The sequence below is a fragment of the Martes martes genome (assembly GCF_963455335.1).
Source record: "Martes martes genome assembly, chromosome: 2".
Lineage (NCBI taxonomy): Eukaryota > Metazoa > Chordata > Mammalia > Carnivora > Mustelidae > Martes > Martes martes.
The window spans coordinates 179,951,673-179,969,688 of NC_137889.1; the positions used below are offsets into that span (position 1 = coordinate 179,951,673).

General features: G+C 43.4%; 1 protein-coding gene across 1 annotated transcript in view; it reads left to right on the forward strand.

Moving 5' to 3' along the window:
- Window positions 1-8,960: 8,960 nt before the first annotated feature.
- The window catches only part of SPATA18 (spermatogenesis associated 18), a gene marked incomplete at both ends in the record, with an annotated part of 36,402 nt that continues 27,346 nt past the window's right edge, over window positions 8,961-18,016 (forward strand). Inside the window, one exon of the mRNA XM_080796366.1 lies at window positions 8,961-9,047. Coding sequence (XP_080652492.1) covers window positions 8,961-9,047 — 87 coding nt within the window. The remainder of the gene's footprint in view (window positions 9,048-18,016) is intronic.

Sequence of the window (18,016 nt, forward strand, 5' to 3'; positions counted from 1 at the left end):
CATTATACTCACATAACCCCATCTTTAATGTGGGTCATTTCCAAATGTGTTATCTTTAAGCTTATTTTTTTTTTAAATAGTAGGGTCTACCATATACCTGGGAATGAGTCTTTAATTTCCCTGCCAGTTTTATAATAGGTCATATTATCCCCATTTTAAACATAAAGAAATCAAGACTCTCAGAGGTTAAAAGGCTAAGTTTTCAACTAATATAGAGCCTGGATTGAACTCAGTTTCTTCCGGCTAAAGTTTTTGCTCTTTCTACAACATAACACAGTCTTTAATTCTGCATTTCCTTTTGCCTTTGGAAGTGTAAACCAAGGCTAGAGTACTAGTCAGATGAGGAAGACAGTTATCCTTCATTCACTTTAGAATGCATTGAATTGTGTCCCCCCACAAAAATATATCCAAGTCCTAGTCACCAGTACCTGTGAAATGTGGTATTATTTGGAAATAGGCTTTTCAAAATAGGGTTTTGAGAACAGGGTTTTAACTTATATAAATAAGTTAAGGCTCTCAAGAGAGATCACCCTGGACTTGGGTTAGGCTCTAAATCTCATGACTGGTGTCCTTAAAAGAGAAGGAGAGGACGAAGACACACAGAGAAGGCAATGTGAAGACAGAAGCAGAGACTGAAGTAATGTTTCTACAAGGCAAGAAATGCCACGATTTGTCACCAGAAGCTAGGAGAGAGGCATGGATCAGCTTTTCCCTCAAAGCTTCCAGAAGGAACCAACCCTAATGATTTTCTGAATTCTAGCCTTCAGAACTGTGAGAAAATAAATTTCTGATGTTTGAAGGGACTAAATTTGTTATAGTAGGCCTTAGGAAATTAACACACACTTCAAGTCCAACACATCAAAAAATTGGGACTTAAAATCTTTCTCCCCAAACTGCTCTTGGCATGTTCCCATAGTAAATGACACCATCATCCGGCCAGCAACCTTCAGAGTTATCCTATACTCTTTGTAGTGCGACCTTTCTAAAATACAAACCCAATCATGACACCTCCATCCTGAACTTGAAAATCCTCCAATGACTTTCACAATGAAAATTCTTTATATTAGCACATCAAGTTCTATACTTTCTGGTCCCCGTCTACCTCTTTTTAGCCTAATCCCTGCCACTTCCACAAACTGATCCTACGCTTCAGCCGTGTGTCTAATTTGCAGTTCTCATCTGTTTGCCTGAATGCAGATGTGGCTATTTCTGTATTTTATCTAGCAATTCTCCTACTTGACCACCAAAACTCAGCTCAAGGAATATCTCTTCTGGAAAGCCCTTCTTAATTTTTTTCCTCATCAGCAATTTCTGATTTCTGTGGCCTCAGTAATTATTATTGCCCTGATTTGCTATGATGACCCTTTGATACTTAATAACACATGATCTTGTGTTATTTTACTTTTCCTGCATGTATAGCTTGCTCCAGAGTAGACCGTAAATTTGTTACAAAGCAGGGGCAATGTGTTACAACTTCTGTGCTCCCGAACATACTAAAAACTATGTAAATAATAGGTACTTAATAACTGATGAATGAATGTTGGATGAATTTTCTTCTAGTGGGTAAAAAATATTACTAACATCTGAGTGTCTCTGACATATGTCCACTCTAATGCTCACCATGTATTACTCCAGAGAAGAACCTTATTAACTCTCGAATCTGTGTCCCATAAGTGCTCTTGCTGGGTCCATCACTCCTCCAAATTTCACCTCTCGGAGCACCAACACGATATTAAAAAAGAGACTCAAACATATCATTTTTCCGTTTATAGCTCTTTGCAGCTTCCCCACTGCCTACAAAGTCATGATCAACTTCTTCAGCCTGCTCTACAAGACTTATCACAGTTGAACCCAGGACTATCTTCACAGTCTTGTCTCTGATTCCCCGAGTTTCCTAAAGCCACTCTGGACTAGCATTCCTCATTCCCCGCCTGCCCATGCAATTTCATGCCTCTTTGCTACTGTCCATTCGGTTCCATCATCTCTTCTCTTCCTGGTGAAACTCCTCTCTGTCCTTCCAGATCTGGCTCTAAATGGCACTCTCTTCTACAACTTCCTTTGATCTTTTCTTCAGGGAGCTGGAGGAGGAAGTAAGGGAAGGGTTGGTCAGTGTTTCCATAGAATTTTATATTTACTATTGTAACTTGTCACATTGATCTACGGTTATGTCTCTTTCTTCTGAATAGATTGTGAGAGGCTAGGGAGCAGAGACCAAGTCTCATCCTGCCTTATGATTAAGGCAGATGTTTCTGTCACCTAGAAATTCAGAAATTCAGTCAATGTTTATCAGATGTGATGAAAAAACCTGTTTCAACACCCTTCATGTTAGGGACTGCCATCATGCTGTCCTAGGTCCTCTCCTGGGATGTTTAAGGAGATCTTACAGTGTAGATCACACCCCATGTACACTGCAACACCTTCATGTATCCTAAGAGCACCCCTTCGATGACTATTTTCAGAGCCAAGTATCTGCCATTGCATTTAGCTAGTGAGCTGAAAATATGGAGGGCAGGGATGCCTCAATATCCCATCACAATGGTGACGGAAACCTGGGTTGTGACAGGAGGGGTACCTATGATTCTCAAGAGTCACACTAAATTGGCTCCCCCCTTCTCAGCTGTATTTGCTACAAAAGCTCTACAGTTTATTTAGGTGCTAAGGTGATACAGTTGTGGTATACGAAAATTTTCCTCTTGTTTTTCTCATTTAACCAATAAAGGGCATGAAATACTTTGACAGAAACATTCTGAACTGTGCTGTGAGCAGGGAATGCTTATTGGCACGACACAGGAGACAGCATCCCTGCTTCTGTGCAGTGGGGGAACCTGCCTTCAGCTCAGATCCCAACCAACTGGTTCTTTCTCCAAGGGTGATGGATTTTCTCTCCCTTTAAAATCATTTAAAATCTTTTCCTGCAATGTAGCAGAACACAAAAAGGACCCAATGAAGCTGCTAAAATGAGTACACGGAGACTCAGACTAGAGAACATGAAGTACATGGACAAATGAGCGTTTTGCTCCCCGTGAATGGAGACAGAGCACCCCGGCAAGATCACCAATGAAACTGGGTTTAAAGGAAGCTTCATGCAAGTGGGCGAGAAAAGGTTAAAAGATTTTCTTCAGATGGCACCAGGCCCTACCCTAAAGAAGCAATTGGACAGAATAGCACAGCATACCTGTAAAAGCATCCAGGCCACAGCTGGGCAGAACATTCTTTCGGCCACACTGGCTAAGGGTGGGGGGTGGGCAACTGTCCTTAGTGAGGAACTGAAAATGATGACGAGGATGCCACTGTATATCCTCGCATGTGTTTATGCTTAGTGCAGCGTGGAACTCCACACCAACACACCTCTCACTACACTGAGTGGCTTCAGTGAAAATCTCACTGGCTTCTTAAAATCCCCAGCTGAAAATCTCCCCAGTTGACGGATGCATGTAAACTTTAGAGTTAAGGACTCTACGACTCAGGACTTTTCCTATTCCATCCAGATGTTTGTCACCTGACACTTCTCTACAATGAGTGGCTCCTGGCTGGGTGGCAGAATTATGATGCCATAAGAACCAACCAACTGGCTATTAAAACTTTGCTTTCTTTTGCCTCAACCGGATTATGACATCAGATATAAAGCAGCCAATGGGCTCCTCCCTCCCTTCCTTCTTTCCTTTTTTCTTTCACTTTTTATTAACAGTTTGGTTCAGCAAACTTTTTTTTTTTTTTAAAGATTTTATTTATTTGAGAGAGGGAGAACAAGCAGAGGGTGGTACAGAGGGAGAGGGAGAAGCAGTCTCCTTGCCGTGCAGGGAGCTCAATGCAGGGCCTGATCCAGGACCCCGGGATCATGACTAGAGCCAAAGGCAGATGCTTAACCAACTGAGCCACCCAAGCACTTCAAATTCAACAAGCTTTTAAACCTCTGTCCCTTTCTTCAAGAAGCTCATACAGGAGGCAGACAAATAAGTTTAATGTCGTGTGATAACTGCAACAGTATCAGCATGTCCAAAAGTGAAAGAAAATAAGCATAAAGAAGAGTGGGGATGAGCTCTGAGAGCCTGGGGGGAGTTGGGAAGATTTTGTCAGTTTCAGCTGGTTTAAATTTATTTAAAGTGCAACTACAAAGAAAACACTTGCTTATTTCCTGGAGGCTAGGTGCATTAGTTATTCTGGCAAGGCCGCAGAATAAATTGTACTCAAGAAAAATGTTCAGCTTTTGGTGATTGACTAATGCTCTCAGAATCAAGACTTGACCCAAGCTGAACTGTGAACCAAAAATTGAAAATAAGGTGATGGTTGGGAAATAAATTGGAATAAAGGGCAAGATTTGCTCAATCTGACCCATAACCAGTATGTTAAAAGAAACAAGTGAAGAGCATTAAAAAGCATTAAAGCATGTCAGAACTGCAAGAGATCTCCGAGCTGATCTATGTTTTTCATTATGTAGGTGGAAAAAACCTGAAGTTCAGGGTCATTAAAGACTTATGTAAAGTCACAAGAAACCACTGATTGGCAGAGGGTGAGATAAAACAAGAGTGTGCATCATGATCTGACTTTATTCTTTCAACTTTTTCAATATACCTGATAGTGTACCACAAAATAAAAATTTGATTTTCTTTTCTTTACAAATAATTGCCAAGTGATTATATCCTAAAATAATCAAGTTGAGACAAAATTAAAGTGCTGTCCAAATAGAGCCTTTACTAATCTGATGTTTTCTTCCATATGTATAAAAAAGTAGGCTTTAAAAATAGAATCTCAACCTTGTTGGCTGCACACTTGTAATATGAAGCATATGGATTCTTCTTTATCAGCAACACAGACTATTTGCACTCCAGGCTCCAGCTCTCTCTTAAATTAAAATTAAATCAAAAGCTCTGTGGAGGGGATCATTATGAAGAGCACTTATGAGGATGTCCACTTATTGCAACAGGTATGGAAGTTCTAAGCTTGTATCAGGCAACATCACCAGAGAGCTAAGAAATGGCATGTCAGTTTCTTGGCCCTCTCTTTGATGACATGAGTTCTAGTGTTACCCCCTTGGCATTGATGGAAGGTGACCTCAGGAAACAATCATATCAAGATTGTTTCTATATATATATATTTAAAGTGGGGGAGGTATTAAAGACACCGTCATCTGTGTTGTTCTAGGCTCTTTGGAAAAAGATAAACATATCTTGTAATTGGTAGCAGGAAAATGTGTTTCATTCAAAGAAGTGGTATGTATACTTTTAAACTCAAGTAATAATAATCATTAAAGTCATTGTCCTTTCTGTGTTGGCTTCCACAAGCTACAGATTCAATGTTAAATGAAGCTCAATTTCATACATAAGCTTAAATTGGGGGTATACTTGCTTTTTCCACTAAAAAAATATTTCTAATCTAACAATGATATTTTCTACAAGGCTCTTACTGTTTGTTATCTCAGATCCTCTTTTGGAAGTAGTGGGGAGAAAATAATGAATAAATACATAGAACACTTCCTTTGTTTTGAGTCATTGATGACTATGCTGGTTTGTTATTGATAAACGTGAGGTTCCTGCTACACATAGCACACACTTTGGAGTTCTGGGGACACCAAGAGGTACCGGAAATGACTGTAGGCCGTTAGGGTCTTGAATCCAGCTGTGGGGCTTAAGCATATGTAGATATAAACAATATCAGGTGGCAAATTCTAAGCGATTTCAGAGATCCATTCTATCCTAAGACTCTAAGACTATTACATTAGTAATTTGGACATTTGGTCAAAGCATGTTTTGTTTTGAGTCCGCTTAATATTGTTATTTTGGCTAACACTTTTTCTGAAGGTAACTCTTTGGGTAACTCTGCTTCTGAATAAGTTTTCAAAAAAGCAATCAGTGTTCATGGTAGAAATTTGGAAAATCAAAAATGTGTAAAGGAGCAAACTAAAATAATCTATAATCACACTTTGGGTTGATATTGTATAATATAACACAATGTAGATTATTTAGTGTTCCTGCTTTTTTCACTTAACTTTATGTAGTGAGAATTCCTAGACAACAGATAACTCTTCAGTGAAGGATTTCTATTGCGCAACATTTCATTGAAGGATTTGTTCAACCTTCACCCTATGGCTGGAGATGAGATTTTTTCCAGTCTTGTTATCTCTACTAAATGTACTGTGATCCACATTGTAGTAATAATGATCATGCGTTTGTGAAGCACTGCGCCAAGTGCTGTGTTAAGAACGCCACATGAGAGGCTCCTGGGTGGCTCAGTGGGTTAAGCCTCTGCCTTCGGCTCAGGTTGTGATCTCAGGGTCCTGGGATTGAGCCCCGCATGGGGCTCTCTGCTCAGCAGGGAGCCTTCTTCCCCACCTCTCTCTGTCTGCCTTTCTGCCTATTTGTGATCTCTCTCTGAGTCAAATAAATAAAATCTTAAAAAAAAAAAAATGCCACATGAGGGGCGCCTGGGTGGCTCAGTGTGTTAAGCATCTGCCTTCATCTCAGGTCATGATCTCAGGGTCCTGGGATCCAATCCCGCATTGGGTTCTCTGCTCAGCAGGGAGCCTGCCTTCCACTCCCCTCTCGGGCTGCTCTGCCTACTTGTGATCTCTCTCTGTCAAATTAATAAATGGAATCTTAAAAAAAAAAAGGATAATGCCACATGAATTTTTTGGTTTAGTCTTGTAGTAATCCTGTGATGTAAGAACTATTGTCTCTTGTTTATAGATAGCGTAACCAAGGAGTAGCAGTTACAGAGCCACAGCAAAGAAGAGGATTTAACCCCTAATGTAACATAAGCAAATATTCCAACTTGTTTTTTATGAATAAGTAAATAGGACTGCTCAAAGACTCCAACTGCCTATTGAAATATGCAATTATTGGCTCCCAACTAAAAAAATCTGTGGGATTTTTCTCCATTCCCTTCCTCCCTCTTTACATATTTTTTAAAGGAAGAAAGTGTCTAATGAATACTTAATGGGTCTTTATTTTTCTTCTCTTACTTTAGTAATTATTACACTACTCTAATAAAATATGTTATGTACCTTTATGGTCCTTATTGTTCCTTTTGTTGTTATTGAGATCTAAATGACACATATTATATTAGTTTCGGGTGTACGATGTAATGATTCAGGATTTGCATATGTTGTGAAGTGACCAACACAATAAATCTAGTTAGCATCCATCACTACACGTGGTCACATTTTTTTTTTTTTCCTTGTGATGAGAACTTCTATAGTTATTTTGTAGCCTACAGAAGATAGTGGCAACCCAGGCTCCAGAAATGAGCCCCTCATTTTCATAGGAGGACAGAAACCCACCATAATTAAGAGAAACAATCTCTGAATATTACCATATATTACCATATATTAGATAATATTACCATATTTGGACATGTGCAAAGTTCATATATTTTCAAGTTCCTAAAGAAATGGCACTGAAATAAACTAGCTAGCTGGCTCGCTGAGGCCGGGCTCCACTCCTGCTGTGTTAACGACTAGATAAGAATGATTTGCAATCAGCTCATCATTTGGTGCATGTAAAATAAGGGCTTCTGGGCGCCTGGGTGGCTCAGTGAGTTAAAGCCTCTGCCTTCAGCTCAGGTCATAATCTCAGGGTCCTGGGATCAAGCCCCACATCGGGCTCTCTGCTCAGCGGGATGCCTGCTTCTCCCTCTCTCTCTCTGCCTGCCTCTCTATCTACTTGTGATCTCTGCCTGTCAAATAAATAAATAAAATCTAAAAAAAAAAAAAGGGTTTCTAAAGTGCTTCATGATGGTTGAAGTTGTTTCATTTCTTAAGCAGTTGAAACCATCCCCATAGCTTCAAGCACCCTTTTGAAATTGTGCCAAACGCGGTCTGAACTTTCACCAAGTTTCAGTTAGAGAATGAGAATTGAATGAAACTTCAGAGTGCTCAGTGATTCTAAAACTACACCCAGAGGCGCCTGGGTGGCTCAGTGGGTTAAAGCCGCTGCCCTCGGCTCAGGTCATGATCTCAGGGTCCTGGGATCGAGCCCCGCGTCTGGCTCTCTGCTCAGCAGGGAGCCTGCTTCCTCCTCTCTCTGTCTCTGCCTGCCTCTCTGCCTACTTGTGATCTCTGTCCGTCAAATAAATAAATAAAATCTTAAAACAACAACAACAACAAAAACTATACCCAACCTTGTCTAAGCCCGAGGATTAACTCGGGTTTGGGAACTCCCGAGAGCTTCCGGTCTCCTGACTTGGGCGCCCACCAACTCCTCAGTGTTTCAAACGAAGCCCTGAAGGTCTGAGAAGTTAAAGCATCAAGGGAGGCGCGGTCAGACGCTTACCTACTGCCTAACCCAACTGCCCGTGGAGAAACCACCTTCGCTTCTCGGGGCGAGAGGCCGCGGGATGCCCCCATCCCACAGGGCAGGCGAGTCGCGGTCCTTCAAGGGGTCGGGTAGCCGCCCTCGGTGGTCTGCGCCCCTCCCGCCCCAGGCCCCATCCCGAGCGTCAGGGGTCTTGGGCGGCCTCGCCTTCGGCCAGCAGGAGCAGCAGCAGCAGCAGCAGCAGCACGAGCAGGAGCAGGAGCGGCTCCAGGGCGCGCCGGGGCGGGTGCCCGGCCCCGGGGGCGGCGGGAGGGCGGCGGGTGGCGGCGGCGGCGGGGGCGGGCGGCAGAGGCCGGCGTTGCCAGGGCGCGCGCGGTGCGCGTCCCTAGCAGCCGCCCGCCCACGTCAAGGTTTGTTTAACAATCGCCGCCGTATTTATGGCGGGGGCTGCGGGCGGCCGCGGGGGAGCGAGAGACCGCGCGGGGCGGCGGATGAGGCGCGGCGGCTGCGGCCCAGGGCACCTCCCCGCCCCCCGGCTTGCCGAACCCTGCGGGCTCTGCCCGAGGCGGACGATGGGAGCAGCAGCCGCCCTCTGAGCCCCTCCGGAGAAGAACACCCTTCGCCACATCGCCCCAGGGTCCCGCGGAGGCCACCGCCTCGTCCCCTCCACGTCTCCATCTCCCTGAGCCGGGCCGAGTGGAAAAGTGAGCGATGGCAGAAAACCTGAGGAAACTGGTCTCGAGCGAAGCTTTGCGACAGATGCACGACAAGCTAGACTGCTGGCTGAGGGAGTACAACGTGAGTCCGGGTGGGACAGCCCCGGGCTCGCCGTCGCTTTAGTTCCTGGCACAGCCCTCGCAGCGCTGGCTCGGGGCGGCCGCTTGGCAAAGCCCCGGCGGGCGAGAGTTCTCACCAGGACCGCGTCTCGAACCCGGATCGCGGGGAGGGAGGAAGGGCACGGGCCTGCCGGTGCAGTTTTCTCCCCTCCGCGCCAGGGGGCGCTGGGGGGGACGGGGCTCGTGGAGTGCAGACTCCGAGTCCGCGCGGAGAGAGCGCCTTCGGCCCAGCGGTAACCAAGGACGCTGGCGGCCCTGGCAACGGCGAAGACCACAGTCCGCCAGGGCCCCAGGCTGCTGCTTTCCCTTCCATCCCCTCCGTTAGCAACCCACCTCCCTATCCCTAACTCGATTTTTTTTTTTTTTTTTAACTACACCCCTGGTCGTGCCTCTCCGCACGTCTCAGGATACTCAGGGGTTGTATCACAATGGATTTTTATAAAAATACTCCCAGGAGTTATTACTCAGATGTCAGTGAGACGGACACTTGTCCACGTTGCGGGTTTCACTTGTGTGCTGGTCAGCATGGCAAGTAAGGCACAATTCCACACCAAGGCAGAGAATTCAGGAGGCCTGTTACCAAGGCATTTGTAGGAAGCCAATATTCCGTCATCAAACCCGGAGAGCTCTTCAAGTCTCATTAATCCCCACCCCCACTCCGGCTCGCGTTAACCTCCCCCGCACATTAAGTACAACTCGGTGTTGCATTTGCTGGGTTTGATCTGTCCGTCTTAAATAGGAGGGTCCCACTTATAAAGTGGAACAGTGAGGCGGACAGAGCTGGGCATGCGTGGACCCGGAATGAGTCCGGGTTCTGGGTCTGGCTCTAGATAGTACTAGCTGAATTCCCTGGGGAAATTTATTTCACCTCTGTGGGTCTCAGTACCTCTTCTGCTAAATAGGACAGATTCACTCAACCAGATCTCAAAATTTTTTTGGAATTTAAATTGCTCGTTTCTGAAATCCTACCAGGAAGGATGCAACTGGATGCTGTCTGAGTCTCTAGACTTTCCCAGTCACCCTTTGACCAGGGCTCTTGTGGTAGAGGAGAACCCAAAGAACACCCACAGCTTTCTCCTTGCCCCCTTTGTAGTGTTCTCTGTTTACCATTTTTGCCCACCTTTAAAGAATGAGCACTGTGACTCTTCCTTCCCTACCAAGATTACAGGAAAATTAAAATTTACCTTTTCCTATCTCTTACAGCCTATTCTGTCTTCCTTGTTCCCTTCCCCCATTCCTTCCTTCCTTCCTCCCACCCCACCCTCTTTCTTTCATTATTACCCCCTTGGCCTAAATAAACTCTGAATGTTAAAAAGGATATTTAGTCTGGGGGTGCCTGGCCGGTTCAGTTGATAGAACGTGGGACTCCTTATCTTGGGATTGTAAGTTTGAGCCCCATGTTGGCTGTAGAGATGACTAAAAAAAATTTTTTTTTACACAAAACATATATTCAGTTTGTCACAAGACAGTGTTTAACACAAATCACACTAACGTTTGACTGGATCAAGTTTAATGATACTGAGAAATGCCAAAGTTTATTACACTTTCCTTTCTCAGTAACAGTAGTCCCCCCCTGCTCCTCCATTGTCACTGAAATCATTCCAATCTAGATTCTTTCCCCCCATGCTAAGCTCCTCCCCCCACCATCATAGAAACTACCCTCTTGGAGACCAATGCCTTTCAAAAAAAAAAAAAAATCTGTGGCCTTTTTCCCATGGAATCATTTTCTTGGACTATCTAGTGTTTCTGTTGCCTTTGACTGTTGACATCTCTAGTCTTCTAAGGCTCAAATAATTGGTCTCCTTGCCTTACCCACTTTCCTCCTATGGCAGTTCTTTAAGACTTTAGGAATCTTCTCTGGGGCCTCCATTCTTGCTTCTCTCTTACACATATGCCCGTGAATCTCTCATCTATATTCAGGGCCTCTTCTCATCTGAGCTCACTTCTCCGATTGTGCATTAGACATTTTCAGTTGTGCTATCATCATCTTGAAGTCAAATCAGTCTAAAACCTACCTTAGCTGGGCCCATGCCGTGAACACTGGCCTCCTTCTTTACTTCACTGTCTTCAGCATGACACACCCCACAACCTTTTCACCAGCTGAACCTGTTGGCACCTACCTCAAAATTCACACAGAACCCTTTCACCACCTATGCTGTAACCATCCTTGTCCATCTTCCATCATCGTTCATCTAGATATAAACATATCTCAGAGAGATTCTTATAAATGTCAAGTGAGATCAAGTTACTTCTCTGATAAGAGTCCTCAGACTTCTGTCCCACTCAGAATAAAAGCCAAAGTTCCTACAATGGCCATTAAAGTCCTACACAATTGTGCTCCTTTAAACTTTGACCTCATCTGTTACTCCCTTCCTCAATCTACTCTAGCAATACTGATCGAGTTGCTGTTTCTAGAGCAAAGCTGTCCAGTAGAACTTTCTATGACGGACTTGTTCTATACAGGCACTGTCCAATATGGTGGCTATTTGGTACTTGAATTGTGGTAAGTACAAACTGAGAAATGAATTTTAAATTTTAAATTTATTTATTTTTAAAGATTTTATTTATTTGACAGAGAGAGATCACAAGTAGGCAGAGAGGCAGGCAGAGAGGGGTGATGGGAAGCAGGCTCCCTGCTGAGCAGAGAGCCCAATGCACGGCTCAATCCCGGGACCCTGGGATCACGAGCTGAGCAGAAGGCAGAGGCCCAACCCACTGAGCCACCCAGGCGCTCCTAAATTTAAAATTTAAATGAATTTTAAATTTCATTTAAATTAAAAAAATTAAAATTCATTTAATTTTAATTAACTTAAATTTAAATAGTCACATATGACTAGTGGTTACTCTATTGGGCAGAAGAGTCTAGAGCCCATCAGCCGGTCTCATGCCTCAGGGCATTTTCACTCCCTGTTCCTCTCTGCCTGGAAAACTTTTGCCTGTGGGTATTTCAGTAAGCTACCAACAGCTTTGCTTTCTATCCTCCTTCAAGTCTGCTTAAATGTCACCTTCTCAGGAGAGACCGTCCTGTTCACAACTGCCATCTCCTACCCCTGCCCCTGGCACTCTGTGTCCCTTCTCTGCTTTGTTTCTTCTGTAATAAATGCATCTTCTTATTTTTACTTATTCTTTTATTTTATTGTCAATCTTTTCTCCCCCTCTTCCCACTAAAATGTAAGCTCCAGAGGGCAGAGAGTTCTCCCTTTTCTGCTTATCTCTGTATTCCCAGCACTTAGAATAATGTGTGCCTCCTAGAAATTGTTCAATTACATAATGACTGACTGAATGCCACCACCATCCTGGGTTCTGGGACACATTTGTCTTCTTAAAACCTCATATCCAGTGTAGAATTAAAGGTGATCCCCAAATATCTTTAATTCAACCTTTATTAAAATTGATTTGAAACCAAAGCCATGATTTCCAAGTAGGGGCACAATTGAGAGGGTACAAGCGTTTTTAATTATGTGTGTGTGTTTCTGTGTTTGTGTATGTATGTGTAGCTAAAGAGAGAGGATAAGAAAATATGTGTACACCTACCAAAATTAAGGTTACCTCTAGACTTATTCAGTAGCTTGTCACCTACAGGGTGGGTTTTGGTCAATGGCTTAGAGGTTCTCTGTAATACTGCAAGTTTGTTTTAATAGTTCCGAGGACTTTTTCCTTGAAACCTTAAGATGAAGAGTAGTCATTGTAGCAAACTACGTTTATTAAAATGTTGGCTATAGAGGCTTATTCATTAAAAGCTTTAAATTATATTTGCTATGGAAAGTTGATTTTGTTGACTGTGACCACATTGATTTAATTCTAGTTAACTCAAGCAAAATAAAAGACCATAAATACCACTCTAGAATTAAGAATGTGATTAAAGTTATCCCCTTGGGAAACAGTTATTTTCAGTGAAAAAGATCAGTGCTTTGAACAGATTAGTTCTAAAACACAATGCAAAATTTTCATTTTCCTTTAAACTAGTCATTATTGGGATTAACAGATCTTAGTTAATTTTTTTTAAAGATTTTATTTATTTATTTGACAGAGATCACAAGTAGGCAGAGAGGCAGGCAGAGACAGAGAGGAGGAAGCAGGCTCCCTGCTGAGCAGAGAGCCCGATGTGGGGCTCGATCCCAGGACCCTGAGATCATGACCCGAGCCGAAGGCAGAGGCTTAACCCACTGAGCCACCCAGGCGCCCCTAGTTAATTTTTTTTATTTCTCTAATTTCCTTCATAGGGTTTCCCATTCCCTCTGCCTTCATCTGTCCACCAACACTCTTTTCCTTGTGTCCTATGTATGTTGTCAGACACAGTAAATTTTTTTAAAAATGTAATTTTCTGCCCCAAAGCCTTTGTTTTTTTATTTGTTGGCTAGTTTTTAATCCTACAACATCTAGCAATCTTCTGGGCCCTGCACAAAACCACCACTTGCCTGATTGTTTTAAAAAGATTTATTTATTTAAAATGACTTCAAGAAGGGATATTTTTCCAAACCCCGCTAGAGAAACACAATAAAAACAAGAGCAAACATTGCAAATTCACTTTCTTTTAGTTATTAAAGAAAAGCTGAAGTATTGTATTACTTGGTCTTTAAACCTTGGATTGCATTGGCTGTTCAAGGACAGCTTGGTACAAACATGTAACTTTCAGAATTGTTTTTCCTTCTGTGTGGTAACTGAGAATGTTGACGCAAGAGCCATAGAAAATCTCTTCTTGTTCAACCAAGAACTGAGCCAGTTATTAAGGGCTTAATAATACATTTAATAAATGGCTACTTAGCTTCTGCTTTGTGTGAAGCTTTGGCCTAGACACTCTATATGTACACTTCTGGCAGCGTACCTTTTTTTTTTTTTGGAAGATTTTTATTTATTTATTTGACAGACAGAGATCATAAGTAGGCAGAGAAGCAGGCAGAGAGAGACGGGGGGAAGCAGGCTCCACACTGAGCGGAGAACCCAATGTGGGGCTCGATCCCAGCACTTTGGGATCACGACCCGAGCTGAAGGAAGAAGCCTTAACCCACTGAGCCACCCAGGCGCCCACTTTTGGCAGTGTACCTTTACTGATTAACTAATTCATTCAACAAAATATTTTTGCAGAGTTTATGATATGTCTGTCTGTGCTAGATGCTAGGAATGGAAATGTGAGCTGCATCTTAATGGGAAACTTCCAGGCGGAGTAGCAGATAAAGGGTAGAGGAAACAGCAGGTGTCAAAAGCAGGAAGGCAGGAAGAAGCTGGTCTCTGTGGGGGGCCAGTGAATGGTTCTGGGCAAGGAGAGGAAGTGAGATGAGGCTGAGAATGGGGGGTTTTTGGGGCCAGAGAGTAGAGGCCTTGGGTGGTGTGTTAAGGAGTTTGGATGTTATCCCTAGGGGGCAATGGGAGGTGGGATTTAAAAGCATCATTCAGTGAGGAGACATGTAAACAAGGTCAGTCTCTGAGAATGGTCCTTCAAGTAATGGTCTGCTGCCCCACATGCCCCCGACTGATCATGCAGCATCTCTATGGTCCTCTTGGTCATCTCTGCAAAAGGGTCAAATAACCACCTATAGAGATCAGAATTAGGTCTCGGGACCTAATTACTTCATAGAGATGTTAAGATGAGAAATTAACCTCCTTCCAGGGGCGCCTGGGTGGCTCAGTGGGTTAAGCCTCTGCGTTCGGCTCAGGTCACTATCTTAGGGTCCTGGATCGAGCCCTGCATCAGGCTCTCTGCTCAGCAGGGAGCCTGCTTCCCCCTCTCTCTCTGCCTGCCTCTCTGCCTACTTGTGATCTCTCTCTCTCTGTCAAAAAAATAAACAAACAAATAAATAAATCTTAAAAAAAAAAAAAGAAATTAACCTCCTTCCAATGTTAGCAGTACCTGGAGAAGGTCAGCTCTGGGCTGAAACTTTCCTCCTCCCAAGACGCATTTATATCCACCCAGAATCTTGTGGACTAGGGAGCTACCTTTGGTCAGATGCTCTGACATTTATTATTTTTTAAAATGTACTGTATGTAATTACAGGAGCAAATGGTAAGAACTTACCATATCCTTGATAACCCCATCCCTAAGACAGGAGAGGATTCCATTTCTTGATGTATAATAACAGACATCAGGACATAACAAACTGGAAACTTTGGATTATCTGATATGTGAGTGGGGATGCTAGGGACAGCTGATAACACTTCCCCTTGCATTACTCTCCTCTTGTGTTATAGAAATCTGCCCTTGCAAGCGAAAACAGCATATTCAATATCAGTACATAAAAAGGACTTCTCAAAGAGGTGTCCCTCTGTTTTTGGATAATCTTTGTGTTAAAATAGATGTTGCCTGTATGACAAAATATCTTTGATTCTCAGTACAGAAGCGTTGTTGTAGTTGCTATGGTGTCTTCAAACAGACTCCCTGGCTGCCTTTGTCCTTCCCCATAGTCAATACACTTCCACATTCCTGGGGGTTCATTCTAGTGAATTCATAGAAAATATTTTCTCTTCCCTTTATCTCTTTACTGCTACGCTGCAGTGATGAACCCAGCTCCAAATCTTACTGGCTAAACTTACATGAAAGAGACTTCTCATTCATGCCAAGTCCAATGGCCCCTCTCCTCCGTCATTGGCTCAGGTTCAGGTGGCCGCCACTTGGTGGAGCAGTCATCTCATCACGGATCTCATCACGGGACCGCAAAGGTCCACAGGGGAAGAGAGAAAGAGAGCACATACATTATACACATCACTTTCACTCCTCTTTCCTAGACCAGGATTGTTATGTGGCTCCGATCTACTTGTAAAGGAGCCCGAGACATGGAAAGCATGTGGAATCTTTCACTAGTGCTAAAGTCTCTGCCACAGCTGCTAATGATGAATTCATGGCTAGGAAAGAAATTGACTAGTGATTAGGGCAGATTATTCTATTTTTAACAGTGGGGCTATCAACTTTCTTAGACAAACTTGTTAATGGAAACGACATCGTTGTTTCACGTTTTTGGAAAATAATTAATGAAAGAAACCTGATAGAAATAGTAACTGCAGGTCAAGATGGTAAAATCCATCGAGGAAGTCTAAATAGAAGTTTTTGCTAAGATGTTGGGGTATATATAAGCCTACTTCTCTTATATCTAAAATTTAGTATTTTGGTTTTAAAACATTGTTGTGGAGGTAATGGTGTAGTGGGAAAGTCAGCCACACTGTAGAACAGAGGGTTGATTTTGGAAACTGAGTCACGTGAAGGGGCTGCCCATATATGGGACAGCCATTTCCCTGGAGCACAAATTGTAGCCTCTTATAACCAGCACGTAAGGAGCCCTTGAAGACTTTCAAAGCTCTCTTCCTGCATTATTGCCTTGAAATTTTATAAAAGCTTATGAAATAGCAGGTTTTATTCTCTATAATTTACAGATAGAAAACCAAACCTTAGGAGGGCAGCTAACCTGCCCGAGGTCACGCCAGTAGAAAGGGTGGAACTTGGATTTGAAAGTAGGTTTTTTGCTTGCCAAGTTCATTCTCTTACCTCCTACAGAGGGAGGGAAGGTGTGAGGAAATTCCACTCATCTGCGGTGTCCATTTCCCGCCATCCTCCTCTGCCCCTCCCCTCTAGCACACATTTGCCGGACAGTGGGGGGAAAAAAGAAGGTAGAAATTCAGGCTTTTGTTTGCCATGTGTGAATTTCCACGACTGGCTGCAAGCAACTGCCCACTACTGCCGCTCAGACGAGTCTCTACACGCTGACTGCTGATCTTTCCTTTCCCTTGTTCATCTGCGCATTCTCCAACCGGCAGGATTGGAATGGCATCCTTGTATGTAAAATGAGATTTTTCTTAAATAAATGTTTAAAAAAATAAAGTCAGGTAAATCACTTAATGTTATAATAGCATTCATATTTTAAAGGAGTGTTGGGATGAACCCTTTGTACTATTAAGTCTTACCTAATACATATGCCCTATGTTTTGTGTGTGTGAGGCTGAGGTTTCTTAAAATGCAAATCTTAGTATTTTGTGCTCAAAGAGATAGATTTAAATAGCTGTTCCAACCGAAGTTTGTCCATTGATGAAAGATATTGAGTGATACATTTTGTTGACTTAGCAACGAAACGTTTTCTCTTTCCTGTTGCAGAGGTGGTTCAAGGTGAGGGATAGAATCAAAGGTATGAGAGAACCATTGGTAGAGGCTTGGATGATCAGGCTGTCACAAGGATAAATGTTAAGGTCAAGGCTGCTCACAAGTAAAGAACGTGAAAGGCATTAAAGGATTGGTGGTGGATCCTGTGTCTATGTAACATGTGCATATGCAAGGCAGGATAGTGGCTGGAGAGGAGAGAGTTGTTGGCAGGGGGGCAGAGGGAAGTAAGTCATGTGGACGAGTCATGTGGAGGCAGGTTAGGAAGGATTTAGGAAATCAAGCAATATATAGGCTTGATATTATCAGGAGCTTTTGTTTGGGGCATGAGAGTGGGGACCTCCACAGTACTCTTCCCCACACTAGGGAACTTCTCAAAAAGGGTCACCTATCCTCATTGTTTTTGCTTCTTCTTGGCTCCTATTGGTTCCCTCACCCCTGTGCCATCTGGAAATACATCAAATATTCCACACCATTCTGCCATCACTCTTCTCATCAAGGTCATCAGAAGCTACCTGATAACCAGTCTTCTCCTTCTTCCTGGTTCTTAGCTCCTTGACTTCTCAAAAGCAATTGATGCACCAAGTTCTATGGCTTTAGCTATTTCCCAGATGCTGGGGACCCCCAAATCTATCTCCAGCTTGGGCTTTCAGAGCTCCCGACCTGGGTAATCACCTGCCTTCCAGCCTGCATCATGGGGAGGCTCCAGACTTGCTTCCAACCCAACACGAACCCAACGAGACTAGTTTCCCCCTCTCTAGCCCTGCTGGTTCGCCACTTGTGTCCTATGGCTGGGCAATGGCACTGCATTCCCCAACCAGAGGGTTACAACCGCCCCCACTTCCCACCAG